The 24,252-nt window shown below is 41.2% G+C and overlaps 1 protein-coding gene across 2 annotated transcripts in view; it reads right to left on the bottom strand.

The window, feature by feature from the left end:
* Window positions 1-24,252, bottom strand: part of Prdm2 (PR/SET domain 2) — a 103,570-nt gene that overhangs the window by 56,808 nt on the left and 22,510 nt on the right. For both annotated transcript variants that reach the window (XM_055610786.1, XM_055610787.1), the window contains exons 3-5: window positions 11,704-11,818; window positions 9,932-10,035; window positions 944-1,096 (exon numbers count right to left, since the gene is read on the bottom strand). In XM_055610786.1, the coding sequence (XP_055466761.1) occupies window positions 944-1,096; window positions 9,932-10,035; window positions 11,704-11,818 (372 nt within the window). The remainder of the gene's footprint in view (window positions 1-943; window positions 1,097-9,931; window positions 10,036-11,703; window positions 11,819-24,252) is intronic.

Below are 24,252 nucleotides of genomic sequence, written 5' to 3' on the forward strand. Positions count from 1 at the left end.
AGGAAAATACAACTAAAGAAAATTTAACAGCCACATGCTAACATTACTTGCAAAAGGCCTTATGCCACCACGCCTATGATCTCAGGACAATGCCTGAAATGCTCAAGAAGTTTCCAACACTGTGAAGATTTAAAAACATAAAAAAGATTTCTATAGACTTGTCCCCCAGTTTCTGACATATAAAATGGACCTAAGTGAATGAAGAGCTATTGTTTGTTAGAGCAATTTGGACAGAGGTATCTATTCCAAAAGAGGCAACCATCATCTATCTTTCCAGCCCCAACATTCCACTCTAGAACATTCCAGGCATGGAATATAGATCTGTCTGTTACAGAAACGTGACCTGTGGATACAAAACAGGGATTCACCAAAGAAACATGCTACTTTGAAAAGCATCCTAGTAGTTAAGGTTCTAAATGTGCTGGGTGCCATCATCACAAGCTCTGAGCATGGCTGTCCTCTTCATCTCTGCAACTAATATACCCAGAAAATATTTGACAGGAGGAAGAATATATCCCAAATTCTAACCTAAATATAATCAAAGAAACAAAAAGCGAATCCAAGGCTTCACGCACACTCAACACTATGAGTGTGCTCTTTGTTAACATGCACCTTCACAGTACTGACAGTTACTCACAGTGGGATAGTCTTCCAGATGGTCCCCAGTGCATCTGTGTCAGTGGAGGAGGGAGCAGCTGACACAGATCATCAACAGTATGAAGAAAGATGCGGTCTGCAATCACTCAACACAGTCTTCTTGCTCTGGTTCCCCACACGCAAGACCTCATCAACCATGTATTTAACACAGAGTCTTGGGTGCATGGATGAACCACTTCAAACACAATCCATTCTAGGTCTGCAAAGTTGTTGTCAGCCACAACTAGACTGCATCTAGAGAATGCATGCAGAGTAGCCAGGAGCAGACTAACGCCCACATCATTACCTTTAGGGTTTTATAATAAATGGCTCTGTTGATTTCCAGTGGAAATAAATTTTGCTCTTCTCCTGAGCAAGCCCAATTCACATAGCGGAGCCAGTTGCCCTTCTCAGGATCGGTGGCATCAATGCACATCCACCCCAAATTTGGGTAGTACACCTAGGGATGGACAAGAACAAGCTTGCGTTAGGACAGGGGTGCTTAGAAACAGTTTCATCAACTTTCCAAACAGTTGTTTTCACCATACACAAGCATTCTAAAGCATTTCAGAAAAGCAAGATGAAGAATGCAAAAAAAAAAAAAAAAAGCAGAAAACAGAAGCTGTAAAATCTTAGTCTTTCTTTAGGTTTGGTCCCCACCCCACCCCGCCACCGTGTGAGGAATTGATCTGCAACTGTTTCCTGTACATGAAAACAGGTTACAACCACATGCTCTCCAATGTGACTTAGCAAATTGCCTTCTAAAATATTCTGTCAGTCCAGTCCAGGTCTGCACAGTTGAGCTACAGATCAGAAGTCTCTTACTAGCATGATTTACAGAGACTTCAGAAAATGAACACACTTTGTGAATGAGCCATGTGGGTGGCAAGCTATGATTGCTTTGTGAACTCCACTGCCTGTTAATACTGACACCATCCAGCATATGTGTCAGAACTAAGGCTCTGAGATACTGCAGAAAAATAGCAGAAAACCCAGGACACAGAATCTACTCAAGCGAGACGCTTCCCTGACCACCCATGTTTGCTCAACTCCTCTGAGATGCTGCCAACAAACTCTTAGCTGGTCATGCTAAGATTTGAAAGAACATCAACTCTGCAAACAGTCTGAAGTTTGCATGTGCACACATACACATTTATTCCCCGCAAACCAGACTGCAAAATACCTGAGTAAAACACTGAACCAGAACTACAGATAGTCATTCTTTTTAGGACGACACACACCTTCTCCCCTACACACCTTGACTCCTTCCATTCACTTCTTTCCTCTCTCACCACATTAATCGCCTTTCCTGAAGTGACTTTCCCTCAGAACAAAGGTCCTACTCTCAGCTCATGGCTGGGATGCTGACTTCCTGGGCAAACCCAGGGCTCTCAGTCTGGCTCTCATGTTCCCAGACACTGACACTACTAAAATCTATGTCAGACTTCATTTACTACTTTTCCTCTTTCACATGTGGAAATTGGGGCTTGACAGTGGAAGAGTCTTCCTTTCTAAATCACTTAATTGGAGGAGACAGTCTTAAACCCAGGCCTGTGTGACCTCCATTTGTGGCTATTTTCCTGACCACCTGACCACCCTAGGTAAGACTACAGGTTCTTCTCTTCCTACCAGCACCCAAGCCTCCCTCAGCTCTTACAGGAGTAGAATATAGACAGACAAGACAAACAGACACACACACACACACACACACACACACACACACATTTTCCTCTTCAAAACAAAGCACCCCTCACATGGTAAGTTACGAAGAGACAGTTGCAAAACTTGAAGTTGAACACAAAAATACACACAGAACAACAAAAGCTGCTTTCCAATGTTTAAGAGCAATGACTGTCCATTTGCCAGTAGAGTCAAATATGGAAAGTGAAGTAAACTGATGTACAAACTCTGCCAAGCCCCTGGTTAGTCCACTAACCCACACAGGTATTATTACTATGATTTCCTTTGCCCCTGGCCTCAGAGATAGTCTTTTTCTTTCTTTCTTTTACTTCACACTGGTAGACACCCAGGCCCCGCTGGTCACCACCCACACACTGACCGTGTCTACGAATGGGACTGCAGGGACAGCAGCAGCTGCCAGGAAAACCCACCAAACACAAGGGGACTGTGGCAGCTTGACTACCCCTCTGCTTTACTAACAACCTGGGCTCTGCTGGAACTTCCTGGCTCTTGAGTCAGTATATACCTTTGCAAACCAACAATGTTCCAGTTGAGTGAATTCTTTCTTTATCCATACTTCATTGTATCTCCATGAGATGTGGTATCTTCTAAGATACAATGATATGCAGAAGGAAAAATGTTCCATAAAAAAAAGATGACTATGGAAGAGGGGATTTGGGAGAGGTATATTTATATTTGGGGGCTTGTTTACTTTTTGTTTTCTGAGAGACTCTCACTCTGGAGTGCGCCTATACATACATGTGTGAACACACACAAATAAATACATTGCTGACTAAATAAACCCACTTATTGATAAAAATGTACTATTTATTTTTAGCCTAAATATAAGAATATGCAAGAGAAAATAATCCATAACTACATAATGGTTTTCTCTGAGAAAATGGGATAATTTTCTCTTTTGCTTATCTGAAGTTTCTGCCATTCCCCCACCAGTACAGCATTACACTGAGGTGGGGGTGGGGAAACACACAGAGTAATTACTGAAGGTCTATATCTGCAAGAAGTACCCAAAGTCTGCTGTATATCCAGGGAAAACACAACTTTGTTACACTTTAAAAGTACAACAAAATAAAACAAACAAAAACCCGCAAAAACCACAAAACAAACAAAACAGAAAACAGCTGGATGTGGTGTGCACCCCTTTAGTCCCAGCACCCAGCATTTGGGAGGTAGAGGCAGGCAGATCTGTGTGAATTGAAGGCCAACCTGGTCTACATAATGATTTCCAGACCAGCCAGGGCTATACAGACCCTATAAAAACAGTGTATAGTATTATTGTTGTTATTGAGCTTTAGCTTGTTAATGAGGAACTAAGATGAGAATATGATCCGAAACAATTCCCATGTTTGCTGGCCAACCTCAATTTCTAATCACATTAAACTCAGTGACCTGACATAAATCTCTCTAAAACTTGATAAAAAGTTTTACTGATGACTAATTGCTAAGCTACCAAAGTACCACAACATCATTGGACAAGGGCAGCGGAAAGTCAGTGACAACCAAGTACAATCTCCCAGCAGGCACAAGGTAGGCAACCCTCCCTCACTAGCTCAAACCCAACAAGAGACACTGAAGAGGCCTATTTCTACACCTCCATGAGAACCAAGAAATACTTGACTCACCGGACTCCAGAGAGGAACAGCACACAGAATCAAGATCTTTACCCTGTTACAGTCCACAAAGCAGTCTCCCATACAGAGCCTGGGTTCCGGAGTCCATACTGGTAAGAACAGCTCTGACAAGCTGACTTCCAGACCCCACCTCTCATCTGGAGAGGATCCAACATGCACCACTGTGGCCACACTGGGTAGACTGGGCGCCTTACAAATTATTTTTGTTCAACATTTGTAAGTGTCTATAAATATTATGGTTTTGATATTTAAAATTTTTTAATATATTCGTACATTTGTGTCTATGCAGAAGGTAAGGTATGAGTGTGCCCATGAGTGCTGGTGCCCAGGGAAGCTAGAAGGTGTCAGATCCTCTGAAGCTGCAGTTAATGAAACAGAGCCTAGGTCCTTAGCAACTGCAATATGCACTCTTAACCACTGAACCATCTCTCCAGCCCCCATGAAATGCTCCTAAGTCCCTTTTACAAATGAGGAAACACAGCAGATGGACAACTTCAGTAGAATAACCTAGCCACTAAAAAAAAAAAAAAAAAAAAAAAATTCACTTGATCTTCTCATTTCCTCCTTGAATCAAAATGAAACAGATAAGCAGACAGGGAACAGGGAAGGGCAGCCCTTCACCAAGAACACTCCCTCTAAATCCTTCTTCTGATGGCTAGGTTATACCTCATGGTAAAGCGCTTGTCCAGAAGGCAACCCAATGTCACCTCCAGAAGCTCTAAACAAAAGAACAAACCATCTTTCGGGTTCCTGACTCCTCCAGGGGTTAAGGAAGCCCTATCCCCCGAAAAAAATAAAAATAAAGGAAGCCCTATCCATCTCCTGTTCTCCTGTTGTCACTGAACAGACTAGGTACCAATTCTTCTTCAGGCACAGCATAAATGTCCTATAACAATTTCAATTCTATTTAATCCAGTCATTTTGAAATAAAAATAATCTAAACTCAAAATGCAGTACACATGCCTACTTGGCATTCCGGCTTTCCTGGTGTACAGTTTTGTGCTTTCTTGGGAGATTCACAAGAGGGTGCTGTGGTCTGGATGAGAACCAAAGTATAACTTATACTTATATACGTATAAGTCACAGTCCTCTAGAGGTGCCACTGAGAAATAATGGACCTGGGGGAAGGAAAGGACTCCAGCATGTGCTCCTGTCAGTATCCATCACTGTCACCAGAGGCCCAAGCCACAGGACCACCCAATTTTGTATGATCACTCATAAAACTGTGAGCCAAAACAAACCTTTCTATACTTTAGATAATCTGTCTTTGGCATCTTATCATAGTGATGATAAGCAAGGGTCCACACCCCAAAATACTCTGTCTATGGTCTTAGCTATAGGAAGAGCACTAACGGCAACCCAGAGGCTTAGTTTAATTTTGACTCCAGGTATCTCAAGCAAGCCACTAGGAGTCCAGACTTCTTATCTGCATGAGTCTTTTACTCCAGACCAACAACCTCCATGAGATAAAGCCAGGAGTTTACAGAGCACATGTTTCTATGTCAAGATCAACATTGCATAACACTCAGAAAAAGCTTGACAAAGAGACATTAAATGGGCAAATAAATAAACTCCCAAGGGGAAAAAAAACTGCACCACACCAAGATGCTAACCTAAGTAAAAGTTAACCTGCTTGAAAGATTATTTAATCTTCTGTATGCCAACACCCTCGGCTATCATGAAATTCCCGAAACAGCTGATAACTAACTGGCTCTGCTGTTACTACAACAACCACTTCTACAGCTGAAGTACCAACTTCTGCAAACTGCTGTACCTGCTCAGTAAACCTGAAACACCAAGCTAGCTGTCCACAGAGTAATATGAAAGTGGTGGAGAGTGCAGTAAATACTGCCCAGTAGTTAAAGAGCACCTCTTCTGGAGGATCCAGGTTCAATTCCCAGCACCCACATAGTGGCTCACAACTGTCTGTAACTCCAGTTCCAGTTGATCCAACAGCCTCCTCTGGCCTCTTCAGGCACTGCACACACATGATGCTCAGAAACTGATATAAGCAAAACACCCATACATATTTCAAAGGGATTTTTGGCCTTATAGGGCATACAGCCCATTGCCACTGCTCAACCAGAGACAACAGACGAATGAAATGTGGCTGTGTGCCAATAAAACTTTCCTCATGAACTAAAATTTGAATTTCATAACATCTTCATGTGCCGCATGGTTTAAAAAGATGAAGGTCTTGGAGCTTTAAAATACAGGTTATAGGCTGGATCTAGAGACAATCTTTCCTACAGCTGCCCTAACAACATTCTACAGCTGGAGAAGAACCGTGAGCATGACTAACCCTTTCTGAAAACAGGCTCTGCAGAACTGACTGGCAGTTTCCAATGACATCCAATTACAGGAAAGGACACAGAGGAATCAGCTGCCACTACTTCCAGTGACATCCAATTACAAAGACACAGCAAGCACTACCGAGCTCACACACTAACATTTATTCACAATGCTAACTCATATAAAAAAAAAAAAAAAGGGTTTTGCTCCTTAAAAACTGTATTAAAATCTTCTATGCAGAGATCAGTTCTGCACCAATTGTAATCAGTAAGCAACTGTACCTCTTTCCTCTGTCCTCTAGACAGAGGGAATAATTTATTGGCAAGATGGTCAAAACACTAATATAAACAATAATCACTCACTAAAAAGAATAGATTTTTAAGGCTATTAAAAATACAGACAATGCTAAGCTTCAAAGGCTTAGAAAAAAACATACTCTTGCTGGTTTTACAAATATTTTTAAGGGCTTTTAAGCAAAACTTGCCAAAAATGTACAGAAGTTCATATTTTTTGTTTACATTACATAACTTTTGACTTAACATTACACTGCTAGGAAAGTATCTTAAAGAAAATATCAAACAAGTCAGCATATTACATGTACAGTGAGTTTATACTTTAAAGAACTGTACATACTCAGCAAAAGATTAAAGCTATTTAAATGTTCAACAGAAGGTAAATCATGAATGGTATATAAATGAAATTATGAGTAGCCACAAAAAAAAAAAAAAAAAAAAAAAGGTAGGCACAATATAACACAGATATATCCCTGGTACATTGGTAGGAAACAGGCACATTACATTCCTGGACATGGTGTGGGAACTGGCACTAGTATTTAAGAGACAAGGACAGCAAAGGCTCTAGACAAAGATAGGCCAGCCTGCACTACATGAGACTCTGACAAAAATAATTCCTTACTAACTTAGTAAATTTTATATGTAGTTAAAAGATTGTTCATAGAGATGCATGGGTGCTGGGAATTTAAGTGAATTTTACCTTTTGGTGAGCTTTTTCTGTACCATGTCATCCTATTATCGTTTGTGTAAGCACATAGTTTTCTTTTGTTTTTTAAGTCAGAGGACAACTTGGGAGAAGTCAGTTTTCTCCTTCACCATGTGGGCTCAGTGATAGAATTCAGGTCCTCAAGCTTGGTGGCAGCACCTTTACCCAATAAAGCATCTTGCTTGCCTTATTACAATCTTATTGCAAGACGAAAAGTAAGGATATCATTAACTTAGTTCTCACATCTAAAATGGCCTTTTATTTAAAAAAAATTAAACTAAGATATAGATGCCATAGGTATGACACGTGTGATACTTTGTCATACACATGCCATACCTATGTCATCTATATCTTCTCGCAAAGAAAGGTCAATCTTCACAAGAACCTGACTAAAGAGTGAACTTGAGCCTGATTAAGAAGCAGTGACACTTTCATGATGAGCTACAAACTGAAGACTGAAGCACATGTATGCAAAGAATCTTGAATTATTAGCAGTAAGACGGTACATGTATAGAGGAAAATGAGTCCCTAGTAGTTCTCAGTTGCAAATCACAACTCTCAGAAAGTGACTCTCAAACCATGCTAGGCCTGAGTTTCAGTATATATAATAGCTCCCAAAAGACCTGAGTGATAGTTTATACAGCATGTCCAATATCAAAATATTACTCAGGATAGAAGGCACCACAGGGAGCTGGAGAACACAGGGGAAATGAAAGCACTGGCTGCTCTTCACAAGGACCTGGGTTCAATTCCCAGCTCCCACATGGCCGCCCACAACTGTCTGTAACTCTAGGATTCAACACCATCACACAGACATACAAACAAAACATAAATAAAAATAAGATTTTAAAAAAATTAAAAAAAAAAAAAAAGGCAGGCCTCTGAAAGCCTCTGCCGTGCAGACTGTCAAAGCAGATGCTGATCCTAATAGCCAACTGTCGGGTACAGTGAATGGAATTTTATGTAAGAAGTGGGAAATAGTAAGAGCTGGAGAGGACAGGAACTCCACAAGGAGAGCAATAGAACAAGAAAATTTGAACACAGGGAACTTCCCAGAGACTCATACTCCAACCAAGGACTATTCGTGGAGATAACCTAGAACCCTGGACAATGTAGCCACTTCTGATGAGAACTGATAGACTAAGATCAGAAAGAAGGAGAGGAGGACCTCCCCTATCAGTGGACTTGGGGAGGGGCATGCATGCAGAAAGGGGGGGAGGGTGGGACCGGGAGGGGAAGAGGGAGGGGCTTATGGAGGGATACAAAATGAATAAAGTGTAATTAATAAAAGTTAAAAAAAATGGAAAAAAATAAATAAATAAAAAATAATTAAAAAAAAAAAAAGGCACCACTGACTTCACTTTAGCAGTCATGGCATCTGTTCGACTGTACACACAGAACATGAGTAAGCATGTCATTTCCTGATATTCCTCACTTTGATTACTGCTAACTAGGTCAAGCATGCCTGTTAGCTTCTTTGGAGAAACTTTTTAAATGAACGAGGTGCCTTATTTGAGAGCAATATTGTACAGGCAACTCATTTTTAAGGACACAGATATTATCTTTTGTAAGGAAGACTTTTTGTGACCAAATTACGAAGCTCTTTCACCTCCCAATAGTTCTGATCCTTGAGGTAAATCCTTGTTTCCCAAGGGCTCACTGTCAGACCCTATCACCAACAGACTCATAAGAAACAAATACAAACTGATGAAACTGTTAGATCAAGCTATATAACCTTTACAACCTTAAGAACTGGACCCCACCCCATGCCCTGAGATTCTTGGAGGGATATGCCCAAACATTTTACTGTCAGGCTTTTGTATGTCAACAAGTATGAAACAGATACAATTCCTTCTCATTCAAACTTGTAAAGAAGTCATGCCCTGAGGTGCTTCCTAGGGCACTGACCTGCAGAATCCCATGCAAAACTCAAGAACATTATCAACATATGTAGTCACAAGTATCCTAATGAGGTGTTTTCAGTACCCTGCTTTTTAAATGGAAGGCTTCACAGCCCACAGGTTAAGCCAGGAAGCTAGTGTAGAAGCAAATACTGGCCAGGCAATCTGGAAGAACATGTGTAACTATCCCACTGGTCCCAGGAGACCTGGCTCAGACTGCATCTGCTTGAACCTACACAGCAAGGCAGCTCCTCATTTACTGAAAGCTTCTATAAAAGGCTGAAACTGCCCTGCTTTATCCTCTAGGACTGTTGAAAATACAGGAAGCAGAAGAAAAACCTTTTGCAAAAGTAAAAGTTCAATGTAAATGTGTCACGTGCTATATAGGTCTACCTCTTGACTGTTGCAGGGACATAGAAACTACTTTCTGACATGCAGAGGGAAATCTAATACTGTTCTTTGGAGCCTCTGGGGTGTGTTTTCTGGTGTATTTGTGTCATTTGTAAATGACACAAAAAGTCAAGGTCTTAGGTATATGGCAAAATGCTTTGGACAAAGAATACAAAAAAAAACAGACGTGCCATTTTCCATCAAGAACAACCAAGCAGCTTCAAACTACACACACATATACAAACAACAGTCTACCCAGAAAAATTCATTTTCTCTTTAACAAAAAAAAAAAAAAAAAATTAATTTTAAAAGAACATATTAAAATGTCAATTCCTGTGAGAATAGGGAGTGTTCTATTTAAAGTGCTTGAGACTCTCTTACCTCCCACATGTATACATTATTCCTGACCTGGGATCTTTTCTTTTTGTCACCAACAAATGGCCCAAACTTTTTCCCTTTTAAAATTGGTTTAGTAGCCCAGACACCTAGAAAATAAAACAAATATTTTTATAATGTAATATGGTTATTTAAATACTGAAAGCATTTATGTCATATAGTTTTACAAAACAATTAAAAAGCTAGGTTGCCTAACAGCAAGACAGCTGTGATTAAGTTCAATCAAACCAAATAAAGGCCTCAAAGGGATTCTGAGTTTCCTTCTGCACACCCCTCAGTATTTTCTAAATAGTCTGTAAAGACGCTGCATTGATTAATACTTTTTAAAAGTTTATATTAACTTTTATATGTAAAATAGACCATATATAATACAAACACTTGAAAGTTAACATAAGGAAAAAAATACAAATGGAACCAAACTACAAATAATTTAAATTCTTCATTCAGTCTTTCTACAGGATCTCAAACTGTCCCTACTAAATGTAAGTCGTTTTTCCCTCCATCCCCCACCATGGGGACATTCTTTTTTTTAATCTTGTTTCATTAATTAATTCAATTTACATCTCAGTTATAGGCCCCTCCCTGTTCTCCTCCCAGTCCCCCTCCCTCCCGTAAACTGTTCTTATAATGCTCTTATAATGGTTACGACTCATTTTATAAATAAATATTTTTGAAGTTGATTTGCCCAATTAGAGTGGAAAAATCTTTCTCTCTTACTAGCTTCGTAAAACACAGTCCATGAGACATCTTGCCTTGCAGAGTTTCAAAGAGTCAACATACATGCTAACCCATGGCATCCTCTAGTCACCTATCATAAAGCACAGAGATATGAAGACACAACAGTAGAATGGCAGGAGCCCAGAAGTCAAGAGAATCTTGCATTCTGGACAGGTTCCCCCTGTACAGAACAGAAGGTGGAGGCTAGTTCCGCTACTCCCACCAAGAGTCACCTAGAAACTGCGTCTGTGAACACTGACCATGAGTTGGTTAAACTGTGGGACAGCTGCTTTTGTTCAGACAAAATAATATAAAAAACCCCAATGCTCACTAATTAAAGTTCCAATGAGAATTGGAAAAAGTGCTGGTCAGAGTCACACATACTCACTAATCATCAGAAGAGCATCTAAAAGCCAAAAAGGAGGGTGTCAGTATGATCTGTTCAATAGTGTGTTTTTATAAGATTTTTACAGCTTACTATCAGCCTTGTATCTACAACTTACAAACACAAAAATAAATAAGCTTATGTGTTCAACAAGAAATTGTAGCCAAAAAATAAAAAAAGAAAGAAAGAAATTGTAGCCAGCTTATGTAATTCATTCAAATACCCACAGAGGGTCCTTAAGTGTCTGCAAAAAATGGTGAGACAATGGGTAAAGCAGACCATCAGTAACAGGAACAAATGTAAAGTCAACTAAAAGTAAGGAAATAAATGTGATACCATAATCACACTCAAGGCACAGTGAAATCAGAGGAAACCACCCAGTCTGCGGGACAAGGCTCACAGAGATCCAGAGGAGGGCACACTGAGCCATACAACCAAGAACAGAATATGAAGGTTCAAAGAGATAGGGGTTAGTTTCCTTTTTAAAACCCATGGCCACCCTGGATTCTTCTGAGGAAAGTACATATGGAACACATAATCTTCTCACTGAGGGTCAACCTTTCCTTTTCTGGCATAATGCCCACCTCGCAGGATCCTGCTCCCACAAGAAGCAGCCTATTCTTTGTTGCATGACTCCCATGATGAGAGTACTCACCAATCCGACTCTTGTCAACTGCAGATGGTAAAAGTCTCACTTCCTCTGGAAGTCCTCGCAGTACGTGTTCAGGTACCTCAGCCAGAGTCTCAGTGGCTGCCACAGATTCAGTGTTCTGCAAGGCAAAGAGCAGAAGCATCATAGGAAAAACAAAGAAAACCAGTAGTGCTGAATTGTTACTTGTTTTGCATTGCTTTTTAGTTTCTCATCCAATAGTCAAAGAATGAGACTAACTGAAACTGGCGTATACAAAGCAGACTAGAGCAGGTCTGGAGTTGCTAAGTCCAGTAATGAAACACTACCAACCTGCAAGCTGGGATCTTCTCTGCTCTCTCTACCCACCTGTATCTAGTTTCAAAATAAGAAGTCACTAGCACTGCTCTGCTCTTTAACGTCTAACAGAACCAAGCAGCAAAGCACAGCTTATGCCTGTTTCTAAATCAAAGGCTACCAGCAGCACACTACAACCTTAAAAAGAATAATTTTGGCACACTCCATGAAGGCCATTTGAGCAATCAGATGCTGGGCCCCTCCTGTCTCCCTCCAGCAACCTGAGTGGCTTGGACATTCTATAGAGAGTGACAGCTCACTTTTGGCCCTCACTTCAAGTGGGACTTTCCAAGAAGCACTAGCTAACCACTGTGTGCCAGGTCACTAGACAGCAGAGAGCATGATACCTCACAGTCCACAGGAAATAGAGAATGGAATAAATTATTTCTCAAAGTTTATGTTGGAATTCATCAGAATCTTAAAAAATAAGATTAGTATTAGATGTTTATGCAAGAAATAAGGAGACTGGTGTCAATGAGAAAAACAAGCATGTACCTTTCAGAGTAATTTCCAAATTTAATCAAATCATGAAAAACTAAAAAGATTAATTTTCCTACAATGAAGCATTCTTAATTCTTGTTTGTTTATCTGTTCTTCAAGACAGGGGTCTCTTGTGTAGCCCAGGCCGTCCTACAATTCATTATGTAGACCAAGATGGTCTACATAATAACCAGAGATCTACCTGTCTCTCCCTTCAGAGTGCTGGAATTAAAACCAGGGGTCACTACTGGCCAGCCTAAAGCACTTGTAATTCTTAAGAATGTTAAGGATGGGCCAGGTTTGCTGGGGCATGCCTTTAATCCTAGCACTTGATCACAGAGGCAGGAGTATCTCTGTGAGTTCAAAGCCATCCTGGTCTACGTATCGACTTCCAAGACAGCCAGAAATGCATAACAGAGACACTCTGCCTCAAAAACAACAAAATATTTGGTGGCAAACAAACAAAACAAAACAAAAACAAAAAAGAAAACAGGCTGTTTTAACAAATGTCAATTCCAATCATCATGGACAGCTCTCTGGCCAGAGTCAGAAAGTCCAAGAAAACATCTACCCTTGCCTCTGGGGCAAGGCCAAACTACAGTGTGCTTGCTTCAAAAGCACAAATACTTTGTTCTGCTCTGACTTACATCCTTTTCTCAACAAAACTCCCAACACACTTACTAAAAATAGAAGTTCAAAATTGCCCCCAGAAAATAGCCTCCTATACTTCTAATTAGCTAAAAATATGAATAAACTTAACAGACATTTCTCACTTCTACAGACGGTATTCACATTCTGAAAGGTTTTCATCTAGAAGCTGGGTATTTGGAAAAATGAATAAACCCTCTGCTAAAGGGGGAAAAGTACTGACCTGATAATTCCTATAATGTGATTAGTCTATGGAGCCAACCAACTAAACAACATCAATAAATACTAGCCAAAATTACAAATGTGTAGGGCTGGCCACTTAGAAAAACCAATGGGAGCTTTCTTCCCTTTCCTCAGCTGTGGCCTACTGATCCTCCCCAAGAGGTAGGCGCACGTGTGCGTACACACACACACACACACATCCCTCACATACAACAGACACATACGACATATATATCACAGAGAGAAAGAGACAGACACATACCACATACGAACACCTAGGAAACTGAGGCTTAGGGAAGTGGCCTAAGTTGCTCACAGTTGATTCTGAACATTGGTCTATCATTAAAGCCCAAATTTACAGTCACTGTAGATTCCCATGAAGGCCCATTGGAATCATCTGAAATCCTCTGTCCCACAATTTCAGACTCATAGGAACAGCAGCAGGGATGGTCTTCCACAGGAAATGTGTAGCTTCAACGGAGACACACTAAAACTCCTGAAATACCCGTAAAAATAAAGGACCTCAGCAGGGCTTGGAGGTGGGAGGCGTATGAGCCTGTTTTGGATCAATGCCTTATCTGAGATGTGTCTCATGTTTTGTTTTGTTTTTGGTCTTGCTAAAGAGCCCTGACTCAAACTCAAGATCTTCCTGCCTCAGCCCCTGAATGACTGGAATTATAAAGATGAGACTAGGATTATGAAGTAAGACACCGCAACTAAACTCAACCCACGAGTTTTAATGTGGGTTCATCTTTCTAGTAGCTTTCTTTTCTGTCCACTATAATTGCCTTCAATAAAAATAAGACCCAACTAAATTCACAGCAGAACATTCTAGATGCTGTCAGCTATGACCCCCCACACCCCGCCTAACTGCTGGGACAGCTCCACAGTTGCAAACTGCTCAACACAGTCTTAGAAGCAACACCTTGGGAAGTGGAAGGCCGACTTAACCACCCCCGCTTTCCTTGTTTTTCTTTTAAAATTCTTACGCAATTTTTCATAACTATTTGTATAGCTATGTGTTGATTGTGCAGCGCTGTGAGACAACAGTAGACACAAACAGTATCTCTCTCATTCCCAGTGCTGGGAACTCAAAATAACTGTTTGAGTTTACATAGTTACGTAAGTATATGGTTCTTTGTAAAATGATTACTGGAACATCTTTAAAAAATATAGTGTGGCTCTTGGTCCTTTCTCTCTTGGCCTCTCTTGGTCCTTCCTCTCTATCGGGGCTCCCCCTCTCTCTTCCCCTTTTCTCTCTTTTCCTCTCTCCCTCTTTCCCCCATCATGTCCTGTTCTCCCTTCTCCTTCTCTCTCCATATCTACCTAATAAACCTCTTTTATATATAAGAAAAAAAAAATATATATATATATAGTGTGTGTGGTATGCTTGCTCACATGTATGAACTTGGTAAAGTCTAGAGGTGCAGAAGCCATGAATACTGAGGCTGACTACACAAAAATCCTTTTTATTCAAAAATGCAATTTTAAAAACAAGCAACTTAGAAATAAATCTTTGGAGCAATATATATATATATATATATATATATATATATATATATATTTTTTTTTTTTAAGTTCTCCCCTACAGTACTCATAAGCTGGGCTCTTTCCTCCATTTACTTAGTTCCAGTTACACTTTCATACTCTGAACTGACTGGCCTTGGTTCTTATGTGAAACAAATAACAACTGTTTCTCTCTCTAGTCTTAATCTAAAATAAACTACAACACCTATTTACTTGATACTAATGCATTCGTATATTTCTGAGTCTCTACTGCAATCTAGATTACATCGCGGGCACCCCATTTATCCCAACAATGCATCTCTGTGGTGAGGAATGGCCAAAAACCACATGAAAACAACGCCCAGTGCTCAAAATAAAAATCAAGCATAAGAAGATGAGCAGTGATTGCAGTGGAGTAGAGGTGCCACTTCAGAGAAAATGTACTAAGCTTCAAGTATGACAAAAAGCAAAGGACAACAGTGGGAACCAAATCATGATTAGGAAGAAGCCTGGTAAACTCAGAGAGCAGTTGGGCAAAAAAGGCCAGTGTGTCCAGAACGGAGGAAATGAGAGTAGCCAGAGCTAAGACGAGAAGAGCCAGAGGTGAAGCCTAGACAACAGCATCCACCAGCATGGTGCAAAAGGCAAAGGAGGCAAGCAAACACAGAGCAGAAGTTATGTTCAGCAAATGACCTGCTGCTCCCTTAGACTCTCAGGCCCCTCCACAGTACAGCCCTAAAGTGTCTGTCCTTGCTGCTGCTCAATACATGCACGTTCCTATGAGACCTCTGTGTTCTGTCATTACAGGACTTCTCTGCTTTCCTATGAGGACTCCCTCCAAACATGCCAGTGAGCAAATCTGGGGCAGCAAACATGAAATTTAATGTGGTAAGTTAGTGAGTTACTGAGTCTTAACTAATTCACTAACTTTTGACGATCTAGTGCCCTCAACTTTCTATTCCCTCAAACCAAAGAGAACAGTCATCCCCAGCTGAGGGCCAGAGGCCTCCCTTCTTCCTTCAGTCATTAACAAACACTTCCTAGCCAGGCACATGCCTTTAATCCCAGCACTGGGGAAGGCAGAGGCAGGCAGATCTCTGTGAGTCCAAGGCCAGCCTAGTCTCCCAAGCAAGTCCAGGACAGCCAGGGCTACACAGAGAAATCCTATCTCAAAAAAAAAAAAAAAAAAAAAAAACAAACCCAAATCCTTCCTGAGTGCCTGCTCCATGCTTGCACTGTGCTGGGTAGCATGGAAACAATGGTTAACATGTCAACCTCCCACTCATGAAGCCCACCCATTGGGGAACCTCTGTTTTCAGTGCCTAACACAAGAAACCTTAAAAATGTGATGTTCCAGGTCTGACCTTACAGGAAACTGTGGAGAACCACATGCTTTCCCTGCCATCTGCCTGGGATCCCAGATGACTTTCTCATGTTAGATAGATAGGGAAGACAGATAGGGACTTGAGGGAGAAGATTCACATTTCCCTCAGGCCAAGATGAGTGCTCAGTGCTTTTTGAATGTTCCTTCATTTAATTATCACATGACCATACGGTGAGCGGAGTCAACAGACTGGAAGATATCAGATACTACTCCAGGAAAATCCAAGCACATAATGCCCCTCTCACGAGGGCACTCCCTACCTCCCTCCCTCCCTCCCACTCACACACTCACTCATTCACTTACACGCTCACTCACTCACTGTGTTACAACCTGCAAAAGGTACTTTTATGAACCCTGTTTTACAGAGGAAGGTGAAACTTGCCCATAGTCACACCAGTATGCAGTAAAGTTAGGTGATCCATGCTAGGCAGACAGGCTAGGATCTGGATGTTTAGACATCAAGCTACAGGGCAGTCCTGAAGAATCACTTTCCACACTACACAGTGTACTACTGCAGTCAGATGAAACCCAGATGGTCTCGATTGCTCCAACCTTTCCAGGGTTCACAACGTCAGACCTACTGTAGAACACAGAGAGAACATCTGCTATTTTTCCCATATGGAATGGAGAGTGAATTTTCTGGAGACTGTAACGCATGATAACATCATCATTCTGACTGCTGACAAGATATGTAAATACCTAATTTCTTTCTGATTTGTGATTAGACCCTGCAAGTCTAAAGTTATACTAAACCAATCCCTGTTTTGATACCTCCCCAGAGCTAAGTGAATGCTTTCACTGGAAAAGCTGAATGAGGAAAAGGACATGGGATGATGCAACATTCCAAGGCAATGTTGGTAACCTGAGAAAACAAACTAGAACAATCTGCGATGCACAGTGATCTGCCATCGGGGCTGCTGTCAACTCCAGGAAAGACAAGAAAGTAACAGAACAGAGTTGCCACTCTCCACTGGCAGGTCCAGGGAGGAAGCCGCACCTCACAGCAGTACCAGCACCTAAAGGTGCCAATTTGCATTTGTACTGCTGGCCTGTGGACTTCCCCAGGGTCAGCTAGGCCTCCTCAAGTCTGTCTCCACTTTCCTCCTGGGGCTGGTACCTAGTGAGCCCTTAGCAGCTGGTATATCAATCAAGAGCATTAAACCATACACCCCCTGTCTAGTGCCTGGCACAGGACAGGACAGAAAAGTAAGGGCTATGAACAAATGAGCAAAGATCCAGCTTCACCTGCTAAGAGGTCTGAGGCACAAGGCAATGAATGAAGGGTACATGGATCCCTGGGAGTGCAGAAAGGTTCATAGGAAAGCAGAGAACTTAAGATGCCATTATCTCAGAGTGAAGCAAACACAGGAAGAAATAGGTCCTTGTACCAGAAGCCAAGACAGAGGCAGAGACAGAGGCAGAACAGAGGCAGAGGAAGAAGCAGAGACAGAGGCAGAGGCAGAGGCAGAGGCAGAGGGAAAGTAGGAAGGAATTCCAGCAAGGAATGTCGGCGACAAACAGGATGATGGTACTTTTGAAGTCTATGGTATCTGATGCTCTTATCCATTCCAGAGCCTCCATTGCCCTGAAGCCTGAGATAACAAGGTAATGTCCCCTTAGTCCACACATGCACAGCAAGTGCTCCATGGGCCAATGAAGTAAAGCAGGTCAGATCTGACCTGTCTGCAGCACACAGGCTAATGTGAGGCATGCAAGTATTTCATCAATATCAGCAGCAGCAAGAGCTGCAGATGTGCTTCCCTCAAAGAGCTCATGTTTAGCATGGAAAAGGCCCTAGGTTTGATCACTAATTACATATTATTCTCTTCCCCCTCCCCCCGACATACACACACCTCACACAAATTCAAGGTCCTGCCCCACGGGGGCAGCAAACAGAGGTTACAGACACATTGTCAGATAGAGTTTGTTTGGTCTTCTGGGTACTTTAAAGACAAAAAAGAAACAAACAAAAATCCCATAATTCTGTTGGGGGAAAAAAAGGGAAAAGGTTCCCATCTTGCCTTGGCCCCTGACAGGCACTAGGCATAGCCTCTGTGTTCTTTCTTCTCTATCAGAGGCTCTGTCACAAGCAGGCTTTCATGCCGCTGCTGCTTCTAGGCCTCCATTCTTCCAACCCATCGGTGTCTTCTTCATCTCTCCAAGTTTAGTTTGAATCCCAGCTTATTCATGAAGAAAAACAACTCAGCATGACTGCTCCTTTTCTGAGTTCCTAGTAGTTTTATGTTATATACACACAGGACTCAAGGGCCACGGAAAAGCTGTCAGCAACACAACCCATGAGGTTGCTGTAGAGGAACAAGCAAAGGTCTAAGTTCAAGTGCATAGTAAGAGTGACTAGAAGGCATTAGAGGACCGGCAAGACAATTCAGCAGGGAAAAGCACTTGTCATGCAAGCATGACCTGAGTTCAAACCCCAGAATCCACAGTGGAAAGAGAGAACAAACTCCTCAAAGTTATCCTCTGACTACCTGTGGCATGTGTGCCCCAAGCACACATTATACATACACACATAATAGTAATGATAAATAACTTTAAATTAAAAAAAAAAAAGGCACTATATTGCAGAACCACAATCTAGCTGCTGGTGGAAGTAGCAGCAATAACCAACAGTGTTCCCTGGCAGCCTGGAGGCTTCCTTTTACTAATCCATTTACCACCACAAAACAACAGGTCCATCCTTACCCATCAGGAGGCAAGCTAAAACCAAAAGGTCAGCCAGGTCAGAGAGGGATTGGTGCTCAGAATTGAGCATGAATGAATGAAAAGACCACAAAGATGAGGCAAGGTCAAACTGTCCTAAACTTTGTATACCAACACACACACACAAAAAAAAAACAAGGCTTCTTATAGTAGAAGTTTCAGTTTCTTTGTAAACTCACTTATGTTATGTAAATATGCTCGTTTTAATCCCAAGTGTGGGATCTTAGTTGGGCTATAATCTGTTCACTCCTGTTAACTGTCTCCAGCAGGGCGTGGCTTTTGCCAGCTGGTAACCACCTGCCTCTTGCAGCAAGGAGATGGGTGTGGCCTAGGGCTCAGAGTATATATACATTGAGAGCCCAGAGTGAGAAGTGGGTCTGCAGTGTTGGCCTGTGGTGTGTAAAAGTTTGGAGAAATGGATGGTGTGGTGGTTTGGAGCAGAGAGACAGAGAAAAACACTGAGGCCCAGCAGTTTGAAGAAGACTGCTGGCTGTGTCTGCTGTTGACTGAGATTGGTCCAGCCCTAAAAGAACCCTCGACCCTAAACAACCAGGAGATGTAAAGGGATCTGGGCCCTCTCCCCACTAACCTTCTCTCTTCTACCTAGGTTTGGGAGGTTGGAAGGGAGGTTGAGGCCTAAACACCCCAAATTAAGTAGAGTTTAAAAACACATGCTACAGTTTCCCAGTTGTTTAAAGAAACACAGTCCAAGGGGTTTCTTTCCCCAATTTTCATATAGTCTAACTGTTTCACTAAAAAAACCACACCCATGTTTATAAAATTGTTAATATATCTAGCAGAATACAGGATTTTAAATGAGATTTAAGTGCCATTATTAGAATATAAATTTCTTAGGCTAACATGTATTGAAATCTAAATCATAACAACTAGGAATACCTTATGGAAGTCTTTTTAAATCTGAAGATTTAAATTTGTATTTATAATTATAAACATTTCTTTGCTACATAATTAGCATATGCTAAAATGAACTATTTTTAGTGCTACAAAAGAGAGGGAAGAAGATAATGAAAATGAAAGCAAAAAGCCACCACAGTGCTAACTACCAGGTAGAATCAGAGCTATGAACAGACTTAGCTAAATATTCAGATGGTCTTAAAACAACAACTGCAGGCAACAAACTGGATAGATGGCAAAACCATCGGAAGATAAACGCTCCGTATGACTGCATGTCGATAACACTGGGGACAGGACAATTCAAACTGTAGAGACAAAGCTGTACCGGCCAGCTACACCCAGTCGCTGCCTGGGTGAAGGACTAATCAGCAAGGGGAAGCCTGAGAAACAGAAATATCCCATCACCAGGAAATGGCCTTAACGCCATGAGTGCAGAGGCGTGGCAAAAGGGTACACTGTGCTGCACACAAATCACACCTCTGAGGTGAAAATCTAGGGGGGCTTAGGAGTCTCATTTGCTATTAAACAACTTAAAATTTCAGCTCAGAGATAAATATCTGTGGTAAAACGTTAATGAAATACTCAGAAAACAGTAAAGCAGTTACAATTACAATGGAAAGCTAAGGCAAACAGCAAGGAAGAGTTTAACTAGCATTGTAGAAAAACAGTAATACAGCAAATTTCAGCAGCAAACTACATTTTAACAAGAATGAAAATGATGGAAAAATATTTTAAAACAAAATAGTATCAAACTTTAAAAATACAACTGGAATAAACACAATGTCCATTTTGTGTGTGTGTGTGTGTGTGTGTGTGTGTGTGTGTGTGTGTGTGTATAAAAAACTGAAAAGGAAATTGAAGTATGTTACTTCAACACCTCCTTGCAAGAAAACATTAAGCAGAGGCTGTAGAAATGGCACAACATCAAGAGCACTTGCTGCTCGATCTCAAGGACCAGAATCTGGATCCCAGCACCCAGACTCAGAAATACCTGTAACTCCAGCTCCAAGGAATGCAAGGCCTCCATAGGTACCTACATTCAGGCACATGCACACATACAAAAATAGAATAAATATTCTTTAAATGTATGAAACTAAAGTTTTAAATATTTCATATTTACAGATAGGAAAGCCAACTTACACACAGACATAAAAATCTAGCTGACCTCATAATTTATAATCCTAAATAGGTATTAATCTTTGAGTTATCATTAAACCAAAATGAACCTTTAAGACATCAGACAGGAATACCAATATAACAGAATAGAAAATGTATTATTTTAATTAATCTTTATCTATTATTTATTTATTATTTATTTATTAATCTTTATTTATTATTTATTTATTAACCCAACTCAAACATTACTCTACTTAAACTCTCCTAAACTCCCCCATCCCTCAAGCAAAATCCTCTCTGATCTTTTATAAGCCCATGAAACTGACCTCATACCTCTTCACCTGGCTCCATGTAGCCTCAGAACCAGCTTCTCCTTCCTCACCACACTCTGCCAGCTGACAGCTGACACAAACTCTGCTGAAATGGTGGCTGTTACAAAAGGTTCCATCCACTGTTTTACATGAGCAATATGGACTAACAGTGCTTGCTGGCTTTTAAAAATAAGGACTAGGCATGGTGGTATAGACCTTCAATCCTACCATTTGAGAGGCAAAAGCAGGGGGATTAAGGCCAGCCTGGTCTATATAGTGAGTTCCAGGACAACCACGGTTATGTAGAGAGACTTTTTGTCTCAAATATATATATATGTAAGCAAATTTTATTGGCCTTTCATGAGACTGAATATGATAAGTAATTCTACTTCTACACTTTACCCATAGTAAAATACAAATGACTTCCCACAGCACTGACTCTCTCATACCAATATCACCCTGTACTAGAGTCTCTGATGGCACCAATCTTCTTAAACCATGCTCATCCCCTCACCTAATGATTTAATGTATGTCACTGCCTATTATTTTCTTTTCCTATATTGGTGTGCACTTGAATTCTGGCTGTGTCCCATCCTGGTTTTAAGATCAGCCTTCTGCGTAGTGCAGAGGGCTTCCTCTAACTCTCCCTGCCACTCTTCCTTACAGACACTTGCTGCACTGATTGTTTTCACAGTGCTTTCACTATGCACTGGAAAGTGCCTTGCCTGCCTCTGAGCACACAGACTGCACAGCCTCATCTGCTGGGTTTACTAAAGTGTCCTAACATGCTGGGAGGTGTTCTGTGCAATAGAACAAATAAACACCCAGGAGAGCCAAGATAAGAGAACTGCAGATAGCTTAAAACAGTGCTCAGAGCTGGATGTGCGACACGGAGTGGTCACAAGCTTCTCTGGTTATTTTACTGTCTTTAAAACTAGCAACAAAAGCAAAACTGCCCTGCTACTGGTTAATGGCAGTTACGTAGGTCACTGTTCAGAAGAGAGAGATTCTGTGACTACAGCTACTATAGTGCCAGAAAGTTGCAAATATTAATAATAATTTCAGCTACAAGAAAAAAACTCCAGGGGGAAGAAACTATAACTCAGTAAGTTAGTAATGAAGGTAGTCACAGTAAATCCTCACAGCTGTCTTCAAATACTATGGTTTTTCTCTGCTACCAGAAACCTGATGGGATTATATACCCCCACACACCAATTTTAAATGCTATCTGCCAACATGAATATGGCCAATTAATGTCACATATTAACACCAAGCCACCAGTCTCTTGTTCCTGTGTAACTACAAAAGCATGGCACCAAACTAATCCACAAAGGGTATGCAGCAGAGACCAGAAAATAAATTAGTGCTGTTAAGCCACTGAGCTGGGTTGCTGTTTGCTACCTCTACAAAATCAAGTATACCTGGGCTGCTACAGTAACAGGCTTCACATCTGACAGGCTATTGATTCCAAGGCTCCTTTTCTCATTCTGGAATGACCACTCTTGCTTGGGCTGCAGTCTCTTCAGTCACGAAGTGGGAATTCTAATGCCTGCATTTCATAGGGTGCTTTACAAAGACTATCAACAGGAGAATATGTACACATTCTTAACAGAGCACTTGGCAAGTGTGCTAAGAACTCAATAGATGCGATGTGGAATTAAACTCTAGCGTACCTAAGCTAGGCTATTTTGAGCCTATTTACATTGTAGCACTAAATAATCTAGGAAACAGGAGAACATCGCTGAGATGATCTCCAATTTACAATAGTCTGAGATACAGAAGAAAAACATGTAATTTCTTTGGTTTTCCAATGAGGTTAGCAAGGTGTGGCCACACTGAAAGTCCAGGGACAAGTGTACGGGCTCGTGTGGAATGTCAGTGAGGAAACAAAGCAGCTATGGCCCATGAGGGCAAGTGTGGCCTAACTGCCGGCCAGGCGCGGTGGGGAAGAGACAAGGGCTCACCTGCACAGCAAGCCATGCTCCCTTTCAAGATGAAAGCGATGGCAAGAAAGGAGGCACTAAATGAGAAACAGAGACGAGGAAGAAAGACAAAGAATTCATGTTCTTGGGGGGGAGGCACGGAGCCCCAGAAATGGCTGCAGAGGGAGAACCTAGCGAGCTGCCTCTCTAGGAGGGCTTGGAGCACAGCAACACCACAGGGTGGTGTGCACAGTAGGGCAGCTCTGAGCTCTATCGCCCTCTCAAAGGAGCCTCCTCAGCAACATGGCCCTCCCTGATCAGCCTGTGCCTCAACTGGATCATTCTTGGGTAGGAAGTGAGTCTGTGCTGGTGCCTCAGAGACTACAGCCATCACCAGGCAGCTCTGACTGCCAAAAGGCAACAACGATGCTAATCATTTCCTGGAGAGAAAATGCCATCCAACCACAGGATAACTTTAGGATTTTAATTTTAAGTCAGTCTTGCTTAAGTTTAAACCTTTTTCTAGCTGTATTTTGTTGTGTAGTTATTTGGAAATTTTTAGTACAATCTGGCTGCCAATGAGAGTGATAAATTCAAGAACAAAAATATTTTTTAATTACAAGAGCAATTGTGAAAAACACTGATGAGCTTAACGTTGTAGCATAATAATGAAATTTAACTGAAAATGCCTACAAGTTTAAGTCAAGAAAAGTGGAAAGGTTTTATGATTCAAATAAAACTTTCCTCACTGTCAGCACATTTAAATTACACAAAAATCAGAAACGTGCCAGCCATTGGAACACACATGGATACTTTCCTCCTAAAGTACTCAGCACTTGGCATCAAAGAAAGTCCTGTACAAGCTAATATTAAAACTTGTCAAAAGTAACATGAGATTGCTGAAAAGCCAAAAAATGAAATGGTTATTACTACAGCACTTTTGGAATATAGAATAGAATAGAATAGAATAGAATAGAATAGAATAGAATAGAAT

This window comes from Psammomys obesus, unplaced genomic scaffold (genome assembly GCF_907164565.1).
Source record: "Psammomys obesus unplaced genomic scaffold, mPsaObe1.curated_primary_1811, whole genome shotgun sequence".
Lineage (NCBI taxonomy): Eukaryota > Metazoa > Chordata > Mammalia > Rodentia > Muridae > Psammomys > Psammomys obesus.